At 41.6% G+C, this 21,390-nt stretch overlaps 2 protein-coding genes across 2 annotated transcripts; both read right to left on the bottom strand.

The window, feature by feature from the left end:
- Window positions 1-7,152: 7,152 nt before the first annotated feature.
- On the bottom strand, window positions 7,153-13,976 carry LOC115109601 (fibroblast growth factor 23-like). Its single transcript, XM_029634691.2, has 3 exons — window positions 13,654-13,976; window positions 8,999-9,102; window positions 7,153-8,832 (listed from the first exon to the last, which is right to left on the bottom strand). The coding sequence occupies exons 1-3, from the start codon at window positions 13,859-13,861 to the stop codon at window positions 8,473-8,475; spliced, it is 672 nt and encodes a 223-aa protein (XP_029490551.1). The 5' UTR covers window positions 13,862-13,976; the 3' UTR covers window positions 7,153-8,472.
- An 836-nt stretch (window positions 13,977-14,812) lies between these two features.
- Window positions 14,813-21,316, bottom strand: LOC115109600 (fibroblast growth factor 6-like). Its single transcript, XM_029634690.2, has 3 exons — window positions 20,551-21,316; window positions 19,920-20,023; window positions 14,813-18,334 (listed from the first exon to the last, which is right to left on the bottom strand). Exons 1-3 carry the CDS (start codon window positions 20,888-20,890, stop codon window positions 18,158-18,160), a joined length of 621 nt encoding a protein of 206 aa, XP_029490550.1. The 5' UTR covers window positions 20,891-21,316; the 3' UTR covers window positions 14,813-18,157.
- Window positions 21,317-21,390: the final 74 nt, after the last annotated feature.

Genomic DNA, 21,390 nt, shown 5'->3' with positions numbered 1-21,390 from the left:
TTAAAAGTTTTGAGTTTATAACGCAACCGTTTGTAGTAGATGGTAGCAGATTGTGATAAATTGCATCATACTGGCAACAATGGCCATACAATTCTGTGGCACCCCGCAAGCTGTGCTGTAATACGCCGCAACTTGTAAGGAAGAACCACTGTAGCTAATCGCATTTTAATTCCATATTAATGGAGTTTTTGCCTTTACAAAAGAGGAATGGGGACTGTTCCTTATTCCACTAGCATAATAACTTCAACCACTCATCCCCATTTCTATGCTATTAGAAAATACTTATATAACAACGTTAACAAGATAGCGCTGCAGTGGATAGTAGCCGCCTTATTGTCTCCTGACTAATTCTGCTAGTGTTTGTGTTACGCTGGTCTTAACTTTTTGTGTGCATAATGTCTCCGACATCATTTCCTATGACACTAAACAGCTTCTGGACATCAGAACAGTGATCATTAACCTCGATTTGGATGCACATTTCTACTTCAACAAGTTGGCAGTTCTGGATGTTCTGCTTACTCCGGACCAGGCCCTAATCCCTGGGACTCGAGAGAGGAAGTGACAGCGAAAGAGAGGCAGGCAAGGTGGCATCCTGACGAGACTACGTCATTGAGCAAATAGACTGCCATTGCCCTCTGTTCTATTGGCAAACGTGCAGTCACTGGAGAACAAACTGGATGAGCTCCGTTCGAGACTATCCTATCAACGGGACCTGAAAAGCTGTTTCCTAGTGTCGTGGCTGAATGACTTGGATAATATACATCTCTTTGTTAACATCTGGTGCACCATCTCTAATGTTAAGGAAGTCTAGAATTGTTTCTCGCCTGAGTTAGAATACCTCATGATAAGCTGCAGACTATACTATTTACCAAGAGAGTTTATCTATATTTTTTGTAGCTGTCTAACAACTGGGCACACACTGGTTGAATCAACGTTGTTTCCATGTCATTTCCATACAATTAAGTTGAACCAATGTGGAATAGACGTTGAATTGACATCTATCTCCAGTGGGTATTTACCACCACAAACCGATGCTGGCACTAAGACTGCACTTAACGAGTTGTATAGAGCCATAAAAAAACAATAAAAGGCATATACAGAGGCAGCGTTTCAAATGGCCTGTGATGTTAATGCAGGGAAACTGAAATCAGTTTTACCACATTTTTACTGGCATGTCACCTGTGCAACTCTAAATCACTTTTAGAGCAACACTTGACCATGTATGAGAGCACCAGCTGTTCCCGGCTGTTCCTGGTTTGATCTCGCTCTACAGCTGCACCATTTAGAACATCTTGACTGGCTGCATCACAGCTTGGTATGGCAATGCAAGGCGCTACAGAGGGTGGTGAGTAGGGCTCAGTACATCACTGGGGTTGATCTCCCTGCCATCCAGGACCTATATACCAGGCGGTGTCGGTGGAAGGCCCCAAAAATGGTCAAATACTCCAGCCACCCAAGCCATAGACTGTTTTCTCTGCTACCGCATGGCAAGTGGTACCAGTGCTCCAAGTATGGAAACAATAGGACCCTGCACAGCTTCTACCCCCAAGCCATAAGACTCCTAAACAAACTTGCTAAATAGCTAGTCAAAATAGCTAGTTACCCAGACTACCTGCGTTGACCCTTTTTTTACACTAACTCTTTTGCACTGCCTCTATGAACACACACTGGACTCTACACACACACATACTTACACTGACACCCCAACACACACACACACTACATACGCCCACACACACACATAACACGTGCACACATGCATACTGACACCACACACACTCACATTTTCACACACGCTGCTGCTACTGTCTATTATTTATCCTGCTGCCTAGTCTCTTTACCCCCTACTTTACCCCTACCTATATGTACGTAGCTATCTCAATTACATCAACTCTACTGGTACTCCTATTCTTTTTCTTTAGCCCTGCATTGTTGGAAAAGGACCCTTAAGTAAGCATTTCACTGTTAGTCTAAATCAAATCAAATTGTATTGGTCACATACACGTGGTTAGCAGATGTTATTGCGAGTGTAATGAAATGCTTGTGCTTCTACTTCCAACAGTGCAGCAATATCTAACAAGTAATATCTAACAATTCCACAACAGATACGTAATACACACAAATCTAAAGTAAAGGAATAAGAATATATAAATATATGGATGAGCAATGACAGAGCAGCATAGGCTAAGATGCAATAGATAGTATAGAATACAGTATATATATATGAGATGAGTAATGCAAGATATGTAAACATTATTAAAGTGGCATTATTAAAGTGGCCAATGATTTCAAGTCTGTATGTAGGCAGCAACCTCTGTGCTAATGATGCCCATTTAACAGTCTGATCGCCATGGTCTCTCGATCCCAGCTTTGATGCACCTGTACTGACCTCAACCTCTGGATGGTAGCAGGGTGAACAGGCAGTGGCTGAGGTGGTTGTTGTCCTTGATGATCTTTTTAAAAACTCTTGTTTATTCAGTTTTACACACATCAGATAACACAAAACAATATAAATAATATATTCAACTTGAAAAAATAATAGCTGTAAAAATACTGAATAGCTATAAAGATACTGTACTTTAGACAAGTTAAACACACCGGGCAGAAGGCTACAAAGGTTGAAGGGCAACTGTAGTACAGGGAAAGAGTGGACACCTCACCATTGTTCCTGTAAACAGACAAGTGATGGGTGGAGAAATGCAACCACTCACACTCACAGAAAGTCATGGCCACAGACCAACCATCCAAACCATCCAAATTTTTTTAATGTAAGTGTGAACGAAATAAAAAACAAGGCAAAACAAGCTCACATTTTAGCCTCTGACAGGGCAAGATGAACAAGGCATCTGCAAGTCCCATTCAATAGGAATCAATAGGCACATCATCAACCTTAATGTCCCCCAAAAAACCCACAAAGAAATGCTCATCCAACCCTTAAGTCACAGGGGAGTCAAATACAGACTTATTTTTGTTTTAATATGAATGCCATCAGAGGAGGGACTGTTTAAAGTAAGACTGTAATGGAGCCCAAGCCTCATAAAACAGTTTGGGGTTCCCACGTGTATTTAATTACATTTTTTTCTAATTTAAGAGAGCACAACACATCTCTCACCCAATATTTATAAGATGAGGGAGCTGCCATCTTCCAGTACTGTAGTATTAGCCGTCTAGCTAAAAGAGTTGTATAAGCAACAGTGTCCGACTGGATTCTTGACTGGGGGGTACATATGGGCAGTATTCCAAAAAGGGCTGTAAGGGGAGACGGATCTATATCAGTATCATATATATCAGAGAAACATTTTCATGTTAATTCCCAGAAACCTGACAGTTTGTGACAGCCCCAAAACATATGATACAGTGTGGCTGGTTCCGTTTTACACAGGTAGGATCAAATTCAGAGAATATTATATCATATACATCTGAAATTGTACCCCTAGGAAGCTAGTTTGGCTCAAAGATGCTCTTTATAGCTGTATTCGCAGGCCTATGGGGAAATTCAGGTGTTTTAGCTCTGACAAAGTTCCTAGTCTGGAGATAGCGGAAGAAGTGGGATTGGGGGGAGTTTAACTTTTCCTGTATAATCAAAGAATAATTGGGCTAGTGAGGAGGGGCCCAGTGAGTGCCAGATGCCAAAAGCCCCATCATTTAAAGCCTCAAAGGCTAAACGGAACTGATTCCAAATTTTAAGAGACAATTGGGTTGACACACATTTTGCCTAGGGACACTGGGAGAGACAAGCACAACACTGAAGAAAGTGCAGCAGGTTTACATGATTCAGACTCCATCTGGACCCAGAGTGGTCTAGGGCCAGTAGGATCAGTCTGCAGCCAGTACAAAAGGGCTCTGAAATTTGCCGCTCAGTAGTATGTCTGAAAATTTGGTAGAGCTAAACCACCCAATGCCTTAGGCTTCTGTAAATGTTTTCTACCAATCCGTGGTACTTTGCCATCTCAAACAAAATACATGAATGTTTGATCCAGTGAATTAAAAAAAGATTTTGGGATAGAAATGGGTAAACATTGAAATAAATATAAACATTTGGGCAACACATAATTTTAATGACATGAATCCTTCCAATAAGAGAAAGAGGTAGAGACTTCCAAAAAGTAAAAGATTGTTTCAAACTGTCTGCTAGAGCAACAATGTTTTCCTAAAACAAATTTGAATATTTACTTGTCACTTTAACTCCCAAGTAGGTGAATTGATCCCGGACAATCCTAAACTGAGAACTTGTAAAAGAGCACTTTAAAGCAGCCTTATTTACAGGAAAAAGCTCACTCTTGCCTAGATTCAGCTTGTACCCCGAGATTGATCAAAACTTTTTAAGAATAGATCATGTATATTATAGATAGAACAGATAAGGTAATGAGGTATCAGGGTTGGAGATAAACAAAAGGAGATTGTCAGCATATAGCGAGACTTTCTGCTCTAAGCTCGCCATGATTATACCTTGAACGGCATCATTAGAGTGCAGTGCGACGACGAGGGGCTCGATTGCCAAAGCAAACAACAAGGGGGAGAGTGGACAACCCTGTTTGGATCTGCTGTGCAAGGGAAAATAGTCAGAGGACAAGTTGTTAGTCTGTACCGAAGCCATGGGAGAAAAATTAAGAATCTTTATTCATGGAATGAATTTGGGTCCAAAGCCAAATCAATAAAGGGCAGCTGTTAGGTAGTCCCACTCACTGGTCAAAAGCTTTTTCCGCATCGAGCGAGACCACCACCTCCGGGTCCCCCGGCGCTGGGAAGTACAGTATATTCATAAGGCGTCTAATATTGAAAAACTATTATTATTAAACTAATGCCTATTTCTCATGAAGCCAGTCTGGTCAGAGTGTATTACTTGGTGTAGCGAGCCTTCCATACGGATGGCTAAGAACTTGGCTAGGATTTTGTAATCAGAGTTAAAAAGCGAGATTGGGCGATAGGATCCACATTCCAGGGGTCTTTGTTTTTCTTTAATAGTAATGAAATTGAGGCCTGATAAAAGGCTAGGCGGTAGCTTTGATGTATTAAGGCATGAGGCCTCAGATTTACAGATCTGATGTGCAAGGAGTTTACTGGCCTTGTCGCCTTGTTCGTACACTCTGTATCAAGCGCGTAAGAGTAATTGTTCAGCTTGTCTGGTAGAAAGCTCATCAAATTCAGATTGGAGTAGTTGATGTTCTTTATGTAGATCAGAGGAAGGATCTGTAGCATACTTCTCATCCAATGTGGCTATGGCTTCGCTCAGGTCTCGAAGCCGCTGAGAGCGAGCTTTGTTTTTGTTGGCTTGTATAAGAAATAATTTAGCCACGTATGTATGCTTTGAGAGACTCCCCATATGGTAGAGCAGGACATACCTGGCGTTGAATTAATTTCTAGGAATAAGGTGATTTCAGAAGAAATGAAATTGACAAACTCCTTATCTGAGAGTAAAATGGATCAAATGAAATGTTTAGACTCGGAACATTTACAGTTTACTGGGTCGGTACAAACGGATGCAGTAAACAAATAACCCAAAATATTTTGAGTCAGTGAGACACTATGTAAACAAACTTAATACAATTAAATTAAAATGACTGAATGCTTGTAAGGCAAGCACACTAGATGATCAAAACATTAGATCACATCAAATAAGCCTGAGTGGGTTCGCCAACTCCCCAACTATGCAATAATAGAATGTTATAACTAAACATAGTTGTACCACAGGTGGGCTACTTACTTACTATCCACAGATCAGAACAGAACAGTTGCTGATAGACTCCTTCGGAGAATCAACGGTGTAGTCTTTACCATCAAGAGTAAGCCATAGATAGGCCAGACATCGCAGTCCATACTTTACACCTGGATGGTCCCGTAGTAGTCATTTGGCCTGCCCCAAAGCTGTGACTGCCTGGACACAGTGGGGGAGTAGTCCTGGTAGATGGAGAAGCTCTGTCCTTGAAAGCTCAGAGTGGTATTGCGGGCTGTCGGTGAATCTCCATCTTCTCATGGAAAAGGTGCACTCGAAGAATGATGTCACGGGGCCTTCCACCATCCCGGGGCTTTGGATGCAGTGGCCGGTGGGCACGATCAATCATAGGCTTCTCATCCATGGTAAGAACATCCTTCAGCAACCCAGGAACAAAAACCGTGACGCGAGGCATTTCTGCTGACTCTGGGACCGATACCAGTCTCAGGTTATTGCGGCAAGAGAATCCCTCTAAACTCACACAACTCTCCTGTACCTTTTTCAGATCCACAGCCAGGTGTTTCACGTCAGCCTCCAGGGGGAGGTAGTTAGGTCAGAGACACTGCTAGCGGAGGTCTCCAGTCCTGCAATCGTTGTAGTGTGCAACTCTGTTTTTAATGATGTGATTGCCGGCACTGTCTCGTTCCGCAGGATGATTAGATCTGCTTTTAAAGTCTCAGAAACATCCTGTATTCAGGCCTCAATCATAGCAACTACCTCGGTTTTAATTTCAACTATCTCAGAGCGTAGTAGTTTGATGGCCTCGAGAATGTTCATTTCAAAATAGAAAGTCGATTCTAGATTTGATTTTGGATTGGAGATGATATGAGTCTGGAAGGAGAGTTTACAGTCTAGCCAGACATCTAGGTATTTGTAGTTGTCCACGTATTCTAGGTCAGAACCGTCCAGAATAGTGATGCTAGTCTGGTGGGCGGGCGGGGGCGGGCAGCGAACAGTTGAAAAGCATGCATTTGGTTTTGCTAGTGTTTAAGAGCAGTTGTAGGGCACGGAAGGAGTGTTGTATGGTATTGAAGCTCGTTTGGAGGTTAGTTAACAGTGTCCAAAGAAGGGCCAGATGTATAGATGTATACACTGTTTTATCCTCAAAGCGGGCAAAGGAGCTGTTTAGTTTGTCTGGGAGGAAGACGTCTACACTTGTTTACGAAGCATGTGACAAATCAATTTTATTTGAATTACAGCATTACTACAGCTGCGTTCACACAGGCAGCCCAATTCTGATATTGTAGGCCATCATTGTAAATAATAATTAGGTGTTAACTGACTTGCCTAGTTAAATAAAGGCTAAATTTAAAAAATATTTTTCCCCCCACTAATTGGCTACTAATGTAGTGTTACAGAGAGCTGCATTGAAAACAGTGTGAACAAGGTGTATTCCTGGGCCTAGAGTGTGAAAAGGACGTCATGTTTTTATTCTAAAATGCTGAAGAAAATGAACTTTATTGATATATTTAACAAACATTCAAGGGTATTAACCTAATAAAAAGAACATTATTTCAAATGATATGTACAGTAATGATTACAGTCAGAATCTGTTATATTTGATTAATGTTTCAATATATTTTAAGACAGTAAGCATCCATACAAAACAAACATTATAAATAACAATATGTGAATACGTTTGAATAAATAAACATTATATTGTTATGGCTCATTGCTTTTTCCTAATGGTGTCCAGCACCAGCTACAATTTGTTCTGGGTGTTGAAGTAACGTCATTCAGCCACATGTCTGTACTGTATAATGACAGTGAAACAACCTCGATACATGTACAGTATATTTAAACATAGTTAACATACACAACCTTTATATTGACGAAATATAGTAATTCCATAACATATCTATTTAAAAAACGGCCTGCAATTAATAGAAGTTACAATGCAATCTTGTATAAAATAATAATTAAGACAGCAATTTTGGTCCATTTTGACATAGGCCTACATAGGAAAATCTCATGCAACTAAAATATTGCAACATCATCAAGGCTCAATGCCAAACCAGTTTAAAATTTAACTTTGTGAAAGGACATGGACACTATTTCAACCCTGTTTAACCCTGTTAAAGAGAAGTATTAGCTTGAATGTTGCCAAACTGGCCGGCTCCTCATGAACTGCTACTCAAACATGCATTTCTGTATTAATTAAAATAAGATACTTTGGAATGTAGATAAGGAAATGATGGGTGACCTGCCTGAATTGTTTATAGGCCGTAACAAAAACAAGAAGTGCCTGCACATTTGAGCCTGCACATTTTCAGGATCGGCCTGAATCATCATGATTTAAATCGGACTTTCATCCCTGACTCAATAGAAAACCCAACTGTTTGAAACGTTCAACGTACTCCCACCGTGCCCTGCCTTATGCAATGTAAATATTTAAAAGTGCATCATGCCCTTGCATAACCAAAATGTTGGTATCTCACTGTGCTATACACACGGTCTCATCCACCTATCCTCATCAACTCATTCCTGACTTTAGCAAGAACTACCTCGACATATACTGTAAGACACTTTCTAGTGATGGGCACAGATCATCTTTCTAATTCACCTGCTTGTTTCAATCTAACATGCTCTTACTCAAATTGTCTTGTGACCACTCCATCCAGACAATTCCAAATCACAAACTCACTAGGACTGAGGCACTGGTGCATGGAGATATCTCCCTTAATGTTATCTTGCAAAAGGTTGCTTCAAACTCAAAGCCCATTTCTCTGGCCTGCCTAGTCAAGTTCTTGGTCAGTACTTCACTCTTTCGCGGTCTTTTCCACAGCCGTTTTGATAGGACTGCCTGGGCTATTGGAATGCAACACCCGCAAAGGGTCATCACAAGAAGTGATGGTCTCCTTGGAAACGGCACCAGCTCGTTCTTGGTCCTGTTGCATATCCTGATCAGACATGATGGGCTCTGCTTCTGGGTTCTCTGCGTTGACCTGTTGGCTCCTCTTCTTTCTGTAAACCAGGTGTCTCTTTAGCAAGTCATGCCTTTTAACATGGATCTTCGCCCCTTCCAGGTGGAGCAACAGTCCGTTGCTAGATGAATAGAACAGGTCAACATGGTTCTCCATCTGCAGCTGCTGGAAAAGGCACTCTTTCCTGCTGTCCATCTGGTGGGGAGTGACAACAGAAACACAACTTGAATTTGACATGAATTAGGTCATATTAAATCTACAAAGTCATATGGTACAATGAATGTGAATAGTGATTTGGGAGAGCAGATTTGACTGTTCCCAGAGTGGTCATCCATGGGTGACCTTGCCATGCAATACTTACAGAACTGAACAACTTTCCCTCGATGTCCACACATAAGAGGTGTTTACTTTTAAAGTCCAATATTGGCACACAGTCACTTGTTTCTGTTCTTATTGGGAGGACAACTATGGGAAAAAAGAAAAGAAAAAAAATTCACACCAAGTATGGAGACAATTTAAGCAAATGATTTTAACAATCCTACAAAATAAGGCATTTTGTTGAATTAGTTCATGTGGACATGGTCAGGACACTTAGGCTCTATTTACAGCTGGCATTAAGTGTCAAATGCATTTGTTTTTGCAATTTCTTCATGTAAAAAACTGGCGCACTGGCATTTTCCAGCCCTAACGCCAACCTGTCTAACAACAGCTCGCTTGTGCTGAGTGGAAGGGGTGGTAATAGTTGAGGTGTGTCCTTAAAAACAAGTGCAAAACTGACCATTTCATGCAGCGCTAATGGGAGGTTAAGACCCACATAAGCTAGTTAACGATAGCGCAGTTGATATTGGAATGCATTTTGACAGCTGAAGCGCAGCCTATCCAGCCTCACAGTGCCCATGGAAGATTGTGCATTTTGTGCTGGTGAATGCCCTATTTAGAAACGTAAAACACTATTGGTTTCTGGCTGGGCCAGTCAAGGACATTCAGAGACTTGTCCTGAAGCCACTCCTGCATTGTCTTGGTTGTGTGCTTAGGGTCATTGTCCTGTTGGAAGGTGAACCGCAGCCCGAGTCAGAGGTCCTGAGCGCTCTGGAGCAGGGTTTCGTCATCAAGGATCTCGCTGTACTTTGTTCCGTTCATCTTTCCCTCAATCCCGACTAGTCTCCCAGTCCCTGAAAAACATCCCCACAGCATGATGCTGCTACCACCATGCTTCACCGTGGGGATGGTGCCAGATTTCCTCCAGACATGATGCTTGGCATTCAGGCCAAAGAGTTCAATCTTGGTTTCATCAGACCAGAGAATCTTGTTTCTCATAGTCCGAGAGACCTTTAGGGGCCTTTTGGCAAACTCCAAGCGTGCTGTCATGCGTCTTTTACTGAGGAGTGGCTTCCATCTGGCCACTCTACCATAAAGTGCTGCAGAGATGGCTGTCCTTCTGGAAGGTTCTCCCATCTCCACAGAGGAACTCTGGAGCTCTGTCAGAGTGACCATCGGGTTCTTGGTCCCCTCCCTGACCAAGGCCCTTCTCCCCCGATTGCTCAGTTTAGCCGGTCGGCCTCTCTAGGAAGAGTCTTGGTGGTTCCAAACTTCTTCCATTTAAGAATGGAGGCCACTGTGTTCTTGGGGACCATCAATGCTGCAGACATGTTTTGGTACCCTCCCCAGATCTGTGCATCGACACAATCCTGTCTCGGGGCTCTACGGACAATTCCTTCGACCTCATGGCTTGGTTTTTGCTCTGACACGCACTCAACTGTGAGACCCTACATAGACAGGCGTGTGCCTTTCGAAATCATGTCCAATCAATTTAAATTTACCACAGGTGGACTCCAATCAAGTTGTAGAAACATGTCAAGGATGATGAAAATAGGATGCACCTAAGCTCAATTGAGTGTCATAGCTGAATACCTATGTAAATAAGGTATTTCTGTTTTTTTTAAATACATTTGCCAAAATGTCTAAAAACCTGTTTTCACTTCGTCATTATTGGGTATTGTGTGTAGATTGATTAAATACATTTTTGTCCTCATCAGTTTTAGAATAAGGCTGTAACGTAACAAAATGTGGGAAAAGTCAAGGGATCTGAATACTTTCCGAATGCGCTGTATATATAAATAATGTAATGAAATTAGACGTATAAACTTTTTTACATATATAAACCAGTAGGGGAGCCTGAAAGATAAATAATCCCCTTGGTCAGAGAGAACATGTTTAATTAGTTAAGTAGTAACATTTCAAGTGAGTATGTTTGGGGCAATCAATGCATGTCAAAATCATCTATTAAAAACTAAGTGTGACTAGGCATTGGTCTGAAGCCGAAAAACAAAGGAAATTCACATGAACACCACAACGCCTATTTCACCCATGCTCTACCAAGGTTTTCCAGCACACAGCTTTGACCTACTACAGCAGCTATGTTGGTATTGTACTTCACACTATGTGTAGGCAGGCTGCTTAGGATTCAAACCTTCTCAAACAGCCTAATTCCAGCTTTTAGAGGAGGTGCTTCCACAATAATGTGATTTGTACCGCATATAAGATAAAGCATTGGATTATTCACACACCACAGTAAGACATTATCCCATTATGATACTTTTTCAAGCTAAATGAAAGCTAACTTTGCTTTTATATGTACAAGACCATCAGGCTTGTTTAAGTGGTTTTGTCTTGTAGTAATATGGGTCAGGCCTGTATTTCCTTAAACCTTTATTTTAGCAATACATGTCATTTAACATTTATCATCATAATAACATCCTTTTTTGGTCAGTAGGTGCCCAACATAACAGGTGGCTGTGTGTTAGACACAGTAGCTCAGATAGATATAGCCTGCCTGCATTCCTGATTTCTGTAACTATTAGCTCACCTGTGTAATATTGAATTAAGCTCAGAACCACTTGTGTTTCAAACATGGTCCTGTTTTGTCAATCGCTGTGCTGATCAATATACAGTTCATTACTTCTGTTAAAATAATGTATAGCTTAAAGTTAGGTTTGTACTTATATTTCCTTTTTTGCGATAAAGATGGTGATGCAACAATAGTTCACATTTGCCCCGGTCCAACTGTAAGTGCTGTTATTGTGAAGTGGAAACGTCTAGGAGCAACAACGTCTCAGCCACGAAGTGGTAGACCACACAAGCTCACAGAAAGGGACTGCCAAATGCTGAAGGTTGCAACACTCACTACCGAGTTCCAAACTGCCTCTGGAAGCAAAATCAGCACAGCACTTATTTTTACAAGAAACATTAATGTTTTGAAAATCCCAAATTGTTTGCATAGTCAACTTACACACTTATCCCACCAGACATTCCACCAGGCGTCTTTTCACAGTCCCCAAATTCAGAACAAATTCAAGAAAGCGTACAGTATTATATAGAGCCCTTATTGCATGGAACTTCCTTCCATCTCATATTGATCAAATAAACAGTAAATCTGGTTTAAAAAAAACAGATAAAGCAACACCTCACAGCACAACGCCTCTCCCCTATTTGACCTAGATAGTTTGTGTGTATGCATTGATATATAGGCCATGTGTACTTAAAACAAAAAATGTATGTAGTTCTGTTCTTGAGCTGTTCTTGTCCAATGATGTTCTGTATTATGTCATTCTGTATTATGTTTCATGTTTTGTGTTGGACCCCAGGAAGAGTAGCTGCTGCTTTTGCAACAGCTAATGGAGATCCTGATAAAATACCCCCAAAAAACTGTTAGTTGGGAGCTTCATGAAATGGGTTTCCACGGCAGAGCAGCCGCACGCACACAAGCCTAAGATCACCATGCATAATGCCAAGCATTGGCTGGAGTGGTGTAAAGCTCGCCGCCATTGGACACGGGAGCAGTGGAAACGCGTTCTCTGGAGTGATGAATCCCGCTTCACCATCTGGCAGTCCGACAGATGAATCTGGGTTTGTTGGATGCCAGGAGAACCTGCTACCTGTCCCAATGCATAGTGCCTACTGTACAGTTTGGTGGAGGAGGAATAATGGTCTGGGGCTGTTTTTCATTGATCGGGCTAGTAGGCGCCTTAGTTCCAGTGTAGAGACATCTTAACGCTACAGCATACAATGGCATTCTAGACGATTCTGCGCTTCCAACTTTGTGGCAACAGTTTGGACAATGCCCCCGTACACAAAGTGAGGTCCATATGCGGCAGGTGGTTAGTGGTTAGAGTGTTGGACTAGTGGTCAAATCCCAGAGCTGACAAGGTACAAATCTGTCATTCTGCCCCTGAACAGGCAGTTAACCCACTTAACTGACTTGCCTAGTTAAATAAAGGTAAACAAATACAGAGATGGTTTGTTGAGATCAGTGTGGAAGAACTCGACTGGCCTGCATAGAGCCCTGATCTCAACCCCATCGAGCATCTTTGGGATGAATTGGAACACTGACTGCGAGCCAGGCCTAATAGCCGAACATCAGTGCCCAAACTCACTAATGCTCTTGCGGCTGAATGGAAGTAAGTCCCAGCAGCAATGTTCCAACATCTAGTGGAAAGCCTTCCCAGAAGAATGGAGGCTGTTATAGCAGCAAAGGTGGGACAACTCCATATTACACGTGATTCTACTATTCGTGGTCTTGATGAACCGCTGAGTAGAACAGACAAGCCTGCATAACGCTGTGGATCGTCAACAACAATTTTGATAACTCCTGATACAAACGCTGCAAACAGAATGACAAACTACTGAGAAACGGAAACACCTGTAAAATACATTCATTAGACAAGTACAAAAAAACTCTTAAGAAAAATGATGGACATATTTACAAATCTGCACTGGGACAGGTTCTGTAAATCCTTGAACACAAAACTTCAGCTCCGATGTCCTAAGCAATGCCTACACAGCTGTTCAACTCCAGAAAAAGAACATGTCCTCGTTTATAAGTGGCAGTGTAAATGGAACACTCGCTTTTAGTTTGTGTGTAAAATAAAAACGAGTCAAAACTTACATTTCACAATTAGATAACTTTAAAATAAAAGCATAGTGGGAAAATAGTTTATTACAGAAAACTAAACTTACCCAGAGAGTTTATGTCGATGGCTTTATGTACATGTCCATTCAAATTCACCTTCAATAAATCATCTCCTACATCGACAGACTCTGAGCGCTTGCTCGTTCCTTTAATTGTTTTGCACGGCTGTGATGGGTCTAGGTGCACAGGGAAACAATTTACCGGCATTGATTGGTGTAGAGCAGCCAGCCAAATCGCGAAGAAAGCCGGGTGCATGTTGGGGAAATGTGCGGGTTCACACGCTATTCCGCGAGGTGCTCTAGCTGCAGTGTTGACAACAATTGACGGAAAAAGAGGCCAAAAGTTATATTTGAGATTGACAGCTCTGTGACTGGCCCAATCCTGTCGATGTTTTTTTTGTTTGACCGGATGTTAGTTTGAGTTTCAAAAACTCATTATATAACACGGCTAACAGTACATTATGCTCGCTTCTACCTAAAAAAAACGTGTTAAAAACTCCCAGGGTCAACAGAATGATGTAGTTTATATGTGCGGGAAATAATGTATGGAATCGTTTAAATCATACATTAGTAGGGAACTTCACCACCCTCACCTCAAAGGTAATTGGCCGTGTGCCATTCCTGCTCTCTGCTTGAGCAATCGCCTTTACAGGGGTCTGCATTTCTATTGGTTGGTACAGTTTATTTGCATTTTACCTGCATGTAGAGGTTGCCTACCTGAGGGTCTGGGCTCTCTTGTTTATTCCCCCTAGCCTCTTCTCTTCTTTATAAATACTGGACAGGTTAAATCTATCTCTCGCTTGCTCTCACACACACACACACACACACACACACACACTTCTGTCCAGTTTTTGTCGCTTGGCTTATCCCTGAACACATCTGGAGTGTAGGGGCCCAAATGGAACCATATTCTTCCCAAAACGTGGCTATATTTATTTTTTGCCAGAGGGGGGAGCCCCAGCTGCACACACACATCATAGTAATATGAGTGTGCTTAAAAAGTGCAGTATAATCCTTGAAAGAGTTCAGTTTACTTATCAATTGCCACAAAGAAACACTCGCTGGCTTATTTTATTTTGAATAGTGTATAATACACTTCTCAATCTAAAATACTCAGGGTGGCCTTGACTAACTAAATCAATACATAGGAGGTTCTATCATATAAATCCAGTTCACAATTGACATGAACCATAGGCATAACAACAACCCATATAAAACATGTTTTATTATTATTGCAGGGATACAGTTGACTGTTGTGCACAGCACATACGTACAAAAATAAAAGGAAAGCCATTTTTTATATATTAGTATTCTTACTCATCAACATATGCTTTTCCCCCCAGAAACAAATGATTGGAGAAGTCTGTTTTTCAAACTAATTTACAATCATTTCAATAAATCGGAACTAAGGCAGAAGGTAAGGTATATGTTAAAAAAAGACGAGGGGGATTTCGAGGATGCACACTCCCCTCAGTACAGGAATATAAAACTGAGTGAGAACACAAACTAAGGCTGCAGACACACAGGGCAGACACAGACTCGCTACCGCCACCTTTGCACACGTTGGAGAGCCCACAATGGATTGCATTGTAAGCTACTGTAGGCTTGAACACCATTTGCGTATCTAACACTCTTTGAGCAGCTTTAATGCATTTAGTACAAAGACTTGTGTGAAGGTCTAACAGGTGTACACTAAACTAGGTGCTCTTTATGACATAAGAAACCATTTTTGACTGAGGCACAATTCTCACACTTCCAAATATCTCTATTTCAGTTCATGTATTTGCTTGTTAATAATAATAATAGATTTATTTTATATAGCGCTTTTCATACAAAATCTCAAGGTTGTCCAGATAGTGTCCTGTTGTCCATATAGACCGGCCCAAAAAATATGAATGATAAATACAATAGGATGTTGTTGCACCACCCAGATTAAATGAAACCATGAATCCTGCTACGTCATCCCAGAAAGACACATGCAAAGCGGTAGAAAAGCTCGTTTTCATTCATTCCACAATCCTGAATAGATCATTCTCAAGACATTTTTCAGTTACATTGTGACAATATAGGTAGGCTTGATCTGGTGCTATCTGTAGAGATAACTCTACTTGGAAGACTGAACAAAACTTCATAACGGCCCACATCCAAAACAGCCTTTGTGTTACATATTTTCATTGTCTGCCATCCTCTTTGTTTGCCATCCGCCTTGTATACCATCTTCCTTGGTAGTAGTGCTTTGCTAGCACTGCACAGCAGGACAATTCCATCTTATTCCTGACTCAAGGTAAATTGATCTGAGAACACCTCTGCTTTCTCTTTTGCTGTGGCAGATACAGAGTATGATGGGTGTACAAATGGATGCTTTCTGTGTTCCATCTCAACTAGACACTGCATCGAGCCTGCAGCCTGTCTCTTCCTACTACAAGTACTTGGGGGAAGGTAAGCACCAGCTCAAATCCACCGATGAATGCTGTGTTGGAATAAGAATTGAACTGGTGTAAATGTAAAAGAGGTAAACGATGACAACATCTTATGGATTTTACTCTGACGCACCAAACATACCTATAGCACTGTAATAACCAAAGATAAACCGTCTTTAAATCACATTATGCCACTCCGTTCCCAATAAGTCCATGCTCATTGCCCACCAGTCAAAGAGAGGTACAGAATCATCAAACCACTTACACATAAAAATCACTGTATGTCATTCATGCAAAGTTTTCTTCGAGCTACATATCAACCACGAATAAACAAATGAATAACAGAGCGAACGTAGGTCAAAGGGGAAAAGAGATCCGGGTCAACCCCGGGTCAACCTGAACATCACGTGCCTAGACACAGTGAAAGAAGTCTATGACTCTGACCTTGGACTAAAATGGCTCCGGATGGGAGAGGAAGGATACTTCTGGAATCTCATGGCCATTGTTGAACAAAGGCTTTTACAGTGTCCACTGGACAAGGGGGGTCTGCTCGGGTATTTGGGGAGTAGCTTGTCCAAAATTATCTGCATCCTTAGCAGGTTAAAAGAACAATGGGTACCACATGCACAGTCCCATATAAGTACTCTTCTTCATGTCAGTACTGCACTGTATGGGTTTATCGCTCCACTATGGAAACGTACAGTATTCGAGGAGGAGAGCAAGTAAGCATTGACTTCAATGCACAAAGCCCAAACATCACTACTGTAAAGCCTTTGGGGAAATGCTTTGAGACATTGCTTCTGTTTTTCTTTCACACAAGACCTTACAACTTAACAGCTGCTATAAGCAATGAAAGAGAGAAACAGGTACCTATGAGTACAATCTAACTATCAGATATTATATGTAAAATACAGATTGCACTAGCTACCTGAAATATTGTTAGCAAATCTCAGTTGCGTGAAATAAGCAACATCTCTCAAAAAAAAATTCAATGTAATATTGGCATTACTTCAAATGAATGTAGCTGACCCTCATTTCCAGAGTGAATGTGAAAACAAGCACCATTTCTGCAGCTCAACATTTACTGCAGAAATGGAGATACTGTAAGTGCAACAACAGACATCGAACCAGCGCACAAGTTAAGGTTTCAACCCTCATCAGTTTCAAAATGAATCAAACTGTTTGATTAGTACAGCAGGCTCCCTTTAGTCCAAGACCAGGCACATACACACATTTCAATCTGGTCTGACCATCTAGCCATCATACACAGCCTCATAAAACCTTCTAGCCTCATAAAAGCCAGGATTGTCAAGCCCCCTAGGATGGTGGGTCTCCAGCTCTAGCTTTCCACATCAATGGCTTTGAGCTCGGACACAAGAGTCTCAATTAGAGTCTCAATTACTTGATTGACGTTATTCTGAAAAGAAAATAAAGATACTTGTGGGCCTTTAGGAATCGGGCTAAAGCCCCCTGGAGTGTATGAGGTTAGTGAAGACCTGCGTGTCACATCCCTATTTCTGACTGAGGGGCGCATTTCTCGCATGCAAGGGAAGGGGCTCTCAAGTAGGAATCAAAGGCACACACCATCTCATCACAAAGCAAGGAAACAAACAAGTGCTCTAGTTACCCTTACTATACAATGATATAATGTTGACACAGAGGATGGAAAATGTCTAGTCCTTGATTGATAACGACAAAAGTTCAAAGTAAACAGGCATTCTTCTCAGTAGAAATTTCATGCACACATTTTTTTTCCATTCGGTGACGTGGCGCTTTGAGGTAATGAAAAGTATCCATTTCACTTCTAGAGGCTGAGCTGTCATCCACTGACAGGGCAAGGTCTCCACCAGATATGGCAAGCACCCATATCAAGTGGAGGGGACAGACGAAGCTTCTCCACCCCTTATATAATACTCATTCAAATAACAAGCAGCAAATAATGGCATATCCATAAGTTGTAAAACAAAGTAAGCTACCGAAATGTACATATAAAAGACTGAATAAATACCATCATATATAGTGGTATTTCTTTCTTTTGCAGTCCATTTGTATTGGTGTATGCGTGTATACAGTATAATGTTACCTGGAAAACAATCCACATGTGCAAATAAGTGAGTTATTGCCAGTTTTGCTCATATTCTGGGGAGGAAGTGTGTGACAGTCATGGCAGTGGTGGCCTTTTTGCCTCTCTTCAGACGGCCATGCTTGTTGAGAGCAATGTAGGAGCCTCTGTAAACGGAAGACTCATAGGCGTTGTAGTTGTTTGGCAGCATGCTCTCTCTGAACTTGCACTCATCATGGAAGACTGTCTGAAAATAGCAAAGGAGAAAAAGCCTAAGAAAATGCGTGGCCAAGTCTAGTTTCACAGCTAGCAGTTTGATATGGTTGTACAGGATGCACAGAAAAATACTTGCCATGCAATCATTTCATCCTCATCCAGGATTGGTTCACATGTAAAGTAGGGGAGCCATGCACTAATATATTGGAGCACATTTGGGGCTGATAGCAGGCCATGAACCTGCAAACCTTTGTCTCTGAAGACTAGTATCTCTTGCTCAATCTAAAATTCATAAGAAATAAAAGTGTTTATAAAACCGTAAACGTATGTCCTTGAGGTGATATCTAACGAAAATTACATTTACCACATATTTTTTGAAAACTGGAACTCAAAACTTTAAATCAACTGAGATCATCTTGACATATCATATTCATTCAATTTCAAAGGAAATTACAATGTGAATGTTGCTGTTTTGGAGTCATTTGTGCTATTGGGAGCATGCTAACAGAGGCCCTACCACTCCCATACTTTGTGCTTGATAAAGACAATGCTAAACTGCAGCTTACTGAACAAAAACAAATGTTGGTTTGCTTACTCCCTGGGTCTATTGACTTATTTTTGTGTATTAATAAGATGACGCAAATGTGAACCATCCCTTTAAACATCAATAACTGGGGTATTACGCACAGGTAGCACTGCTGTGACACTTATTTGTCACCCATATGGGTAATTAATTAGCATATTAACCAATGTGTTATTTGTGAAATGATCGATGTCAAAAGGTTTTTAATTGCATACACTTTGTAAGTGTATTTTGGGGGGGACTGTTCATTCATGCGCAATTGGAGAGCTGTGGGCCTTCTTGTGCGCACCTTGCACTTTGTTCATTGCTAATCGTGTTTGTTTAATTGTCTAAACAATTGTCTAACAATATTTTTCAGAGTATTTGTTGGATAGACATTTTTGAAAATGTTCTGCAATAATACGTTGTGAGAAAATACGGGATGTGCTGGGACTTCCAACAAGACTGCCTAATGACGTCCGTCAGAGATACCCTAATGGAATCACTTTTGAAATCATCATTCCTGACTCCTGGTTCAATGTCCATAATCAAAGGATGCACTTCGATCAGTGATAGCCATAGCCTATGAGTGTAACCTAACATGTAAATAGGCCTATTATTCATATTTAAAGGACTAATTGCATACAGTCCCAGGTCCCGATGACAGGTTCTGGGGTATCGGGGGGCTTTCCCTCGCACGCAGGGCCGTATTACAGCGCGTGACACAATTATGCGTCTGTTAACCTCATCATTATAGCCGAAGGCAACTCGACCATTAACAGGCCCTTAGCTCATTTACTACTTATAATTTCAAAAGAATGCATAATAAGATTGGGGGAACATATCGTTAACAATACCAAATAGCCTACCATTCCATTATCATATTTATTCTCACATTATTCACAGCACACGTTAAGATAGGCACACCCAATAGTTAATATGACATGCAAATAAAACCCGACCAGTCATAGCGTAATAGCAAAGACCACTATTCTCGGAGCCATTAACAAATATTGCAGGAAAATAAATGGAATAGCCAACTGTGCATACCTACCGTTCCGTATAACCTTCCTCGGCTATTCATTGCGACAAACAGCTCACTCCTTACCCCATACAAGCTAACCACTCCTCGCTCTACCGTTGAGATCTCTATTAGACCTAATTGAACAAAATACCAGATATTAGATATTGGAAAAATACATCCGATCAGATAGGTACAAAATATGGTTCATAGTGGTTATAGCATATGCTGTGCGTCTGTGGGTGTAACCTTGCAGATTGCTACGCAGGATGCTGAGTCTTTGTTCTATATAAATTCCCACGTTAAATGTTCGATATATGCTCAGAAATGTATAGGTTTAGGCTATCATGTGGACTTAATAATTGCCCTTTTGAACGTACACGGTGACTGTTAGTTTCTCGGCCGCTGTAGGAGCCAGTGTAAAAATAGGTTGTTGTCTAAATACGTCCATACATTCATGTCATGTTTGAGATTAAGGAGACAGTTAGCACTGATGGATACTGTTTTTAATAGATTTGTCTTTGCTCTAGAAGACATTCAATGCTCCCTTCGCGGCTGATGACATATCATGCAAAATGGGCTATAGATGCTGTTAGATCCATAATTATCGACGACGGCCCCTTTATGTGATGTATATTGCGTTACATCTGTGGAAGCAACTCACTGTACTGGTTTTCATTATGTACACCATTTATCCTCCCGTCTGGGAGGACCTGGAGGTGAAACCCGATACCCGCGTTGCAGTAGAGCCTCCGGACTCTTTTGATACCTAGCAAATAGTCACTCTCCCAGTTCAGGTCCGATTTCTCCCCCGAGATGCCCAGAATGGAGCGGGAGAAGAGGGTCTCCCATCTTTTCTCCAATAACGTTGCATTTGTCCTGCTCGGAATAGGATATGATGACACAATCCCTACTATGAACCCCAAGAGAACAATCGCAGTCAACGTCCAGTGCGTGCTGGCCTCGTAGGACATACTGATGAGGAACCTTTGCGCAATGGCCATCCGGTTTACCTTCGGGGCACGTGGTCAAAATGAATGGCCCTAAAAATACCACTCTTCTTGTTTTTCTTCCTTCGGCATGCTGGCAGAGGATTATTTTTGGAAAGCTGATCAGGGGTCTGGGCATGAGACGACAGCCCCAATGCAGAGGAGTAGAAATGGGAGTGCGCGTGGCAGTGCTTGAGATGGTGGCGGTGATGATTACCATGTTTTGCAGCCCCGCGCCTCCCTCTCTCTGTGGGCAACGCAGGCCGTGGATAACACCACTCACCAAAACCCTGTTTCACCTTGCCAGGCTATCGCATCTCTAGATTACATCATGCTGAGTTCACTGCTGCCCCTTCGAATAATACAAGGGCGGAGGATGGGGAGAGTGAAGTTGCAAGCAAGAAAAGAGGCGCTGAATTGCAGTGCCAAGTCTGTGGAGAGTTCAACCGAACACTGTCACAGCGCCCGTGAAACCGAGGACGGGAGAGATCGCATTGGGTGGCGTTAAGCAACTG

Source organism: Oncorhynchus nerka, linkage group LG25, assembly GCF_034236695.1.
Source record: "Oncorhynchus nerka isolate Pitt River linkage group LG25, Oner_Uvic_2.0, whole genome shotgun sequence".
In the NCBI taxonomy this organism is placed as follows: domain Eukaryota; kingdom Metazoa; phylum Chordata; class Actinopteri; order Salmoniformes; family Salmonidae; genus Oncorhynchus; species Oncorhynchus nerka.
Note: the sequence above shows the minus strand (reverse complement) of the source record. Positions and strands in the feature narration are given on the sequence as shown.

What these genes read in the sequence shown, in the direction of transcription:
- LOC115109601 (XM_029634691.2), bottom strand. Translation starts at nt 13,861, where the DNA reads ATGCACCCGGCTTTCTTCGCGATTTGGCTGGCTGCTCTACACCAATCA. An exon ending in CATCGACATAAACTCTCTGG is followed by an intron (nt 9,103 to 13,653) that starts GTAAGTTTAGTT and finishes TTTTTCCCATAG; the next exon opens with TTGTCCTCCCAATAAGAACA. An exon ending in AGGGAAAGTTGTTCAGTTCT is followed by an intron (nt 8,833 to 8,998) that starts GTAAGTATTGCA and finishes ACTCCCCACCAG; the next exon opens with ATGGACAGCAGGAAAGAGTG.
- LOC115109600 (XM_029634690.2), bottom strand. Translation starts at nt 20,890, where the DNA reads ATGGCCATTGCGCAAAGGTTCCTCATCAGTATGTCCTACGAGGCCAGC. An exon ending in ACATAATGAAAACCAGTACA is followed by an intron (nt 20,024 to 20,550) that starts GTGAGTTGCTTC and finishes TTGTTCAATTAG; the next exon opens with GTCTAATAGAGATCTCAACG. An exon ending in GAGGAAGGTTATACGGAACG is followed by an intron (nt 18,335 to 19,919) that starts GTAGGTATGCAC and finishes TGCTATTTTCAG; the next exon opens with ACAGTCTTCCATGATGAGTG.